The 762-nt window shown below is 31.1% G+C and overlaps 1 protein-coding gene across 2 annotated transcripts in view; it reads left to right on the top strand.

The window, feature by feature from the left end:
- NUF2 (NUF2 component of NDC80 kinetochore complex) overlaps nt 1–762 on the top strand; it is a 30,452-nt gene that overhangs the window by 16,285 nt on the left and 13,405 nt on the right. For both annotated transcript variants that reach the window (XM_007457401.1, XM_007457400.1), the window contains exon 9: nt 9–71. In XM_007457401.1, coding sequence (XP_007457463.1) covers nt 9–71 — 63 coding nt within the window. The remainder of the gene's footprint in view (nt 1–8; nt 72–762) is intronic.

Here is a 762-nt window from a genome sequence, read left to right as displayed (position 1 = left end):
TTCCCTAGATAGTGCTGCAAGAGGGAAATTCACAAAAAAAGTCAGATATTTCAGAAAAAACCAAGCGTTTGGTAAGCATCTTTTCATTTAACTAGCATTTAAGGTTTGAATCTTTTGTTTGGAGGAGTATTTTAACTGTGTGTTATTATTGTTAAATGTTTCTCTCTTTTTCCCTTAAAGTGAAACTAATTTAACTTTTTCCAATTTAAATATAATAGATGACTATTGTTTTAAAAAATATGGAAACACAAAAATGTATGACAGAAGTGAAAAGCACCTGAAAGCTCACCATGCAATCAGATACATGTCATAGATTAATTTCTCTGTGCAAATATACACATATGTGTAATTCTACATAAATATTACACTCTACATGTCTCAAACCTGCTTTTTTTCATTTTACAATATAGTGTAAATAGTTATCACGTCAATATATAGCCTCATTATTTTAATAACTGCATGTAGTTGTGCATTCTATGTATATACCTTGATGTAGATTGTTTTAGTGTCCTATTGATAGACATTCACATTGCTTCTGATTTTTTTGCTATTGAACAATAGCACATGTGTGTTACACACCTACACATGTACCTGTATATTTGTGCACCAGGCTGCTTTTTATCATACAGTAGATTCCTAAATGTAGGATTTCTGGATTAAAGGAAATCACACTTAAATTTGGCCCACATTGCCAAACTGACTTCTAAAAAGATGTCAATTTGCACTTCTACCAGTAGAATATGAGAGTATTCTTTTCCCTAC

The sequence above is a fragment of the Lipotes vexillifer genome, unplaced genomic scaffold, assembly GCF_000442215.2.
Source record: "Lipotes vexillifer unplaced genomic scaffold, Lipotes_vexillifer_v1.1 scaffold1048, whole genome shotgun sequence".
Taxonomy (NCBI): Eukaryota; Metazoa; Chordata; class Mammalia; order Artiodactyla; family Lipotidae; genus Lipotes; species Lipotes vexillifer.
Note: the sequence above shows the minus strand (reverse complement) of the source record. Positions and strands in the feature narration are given on the sequence as shown.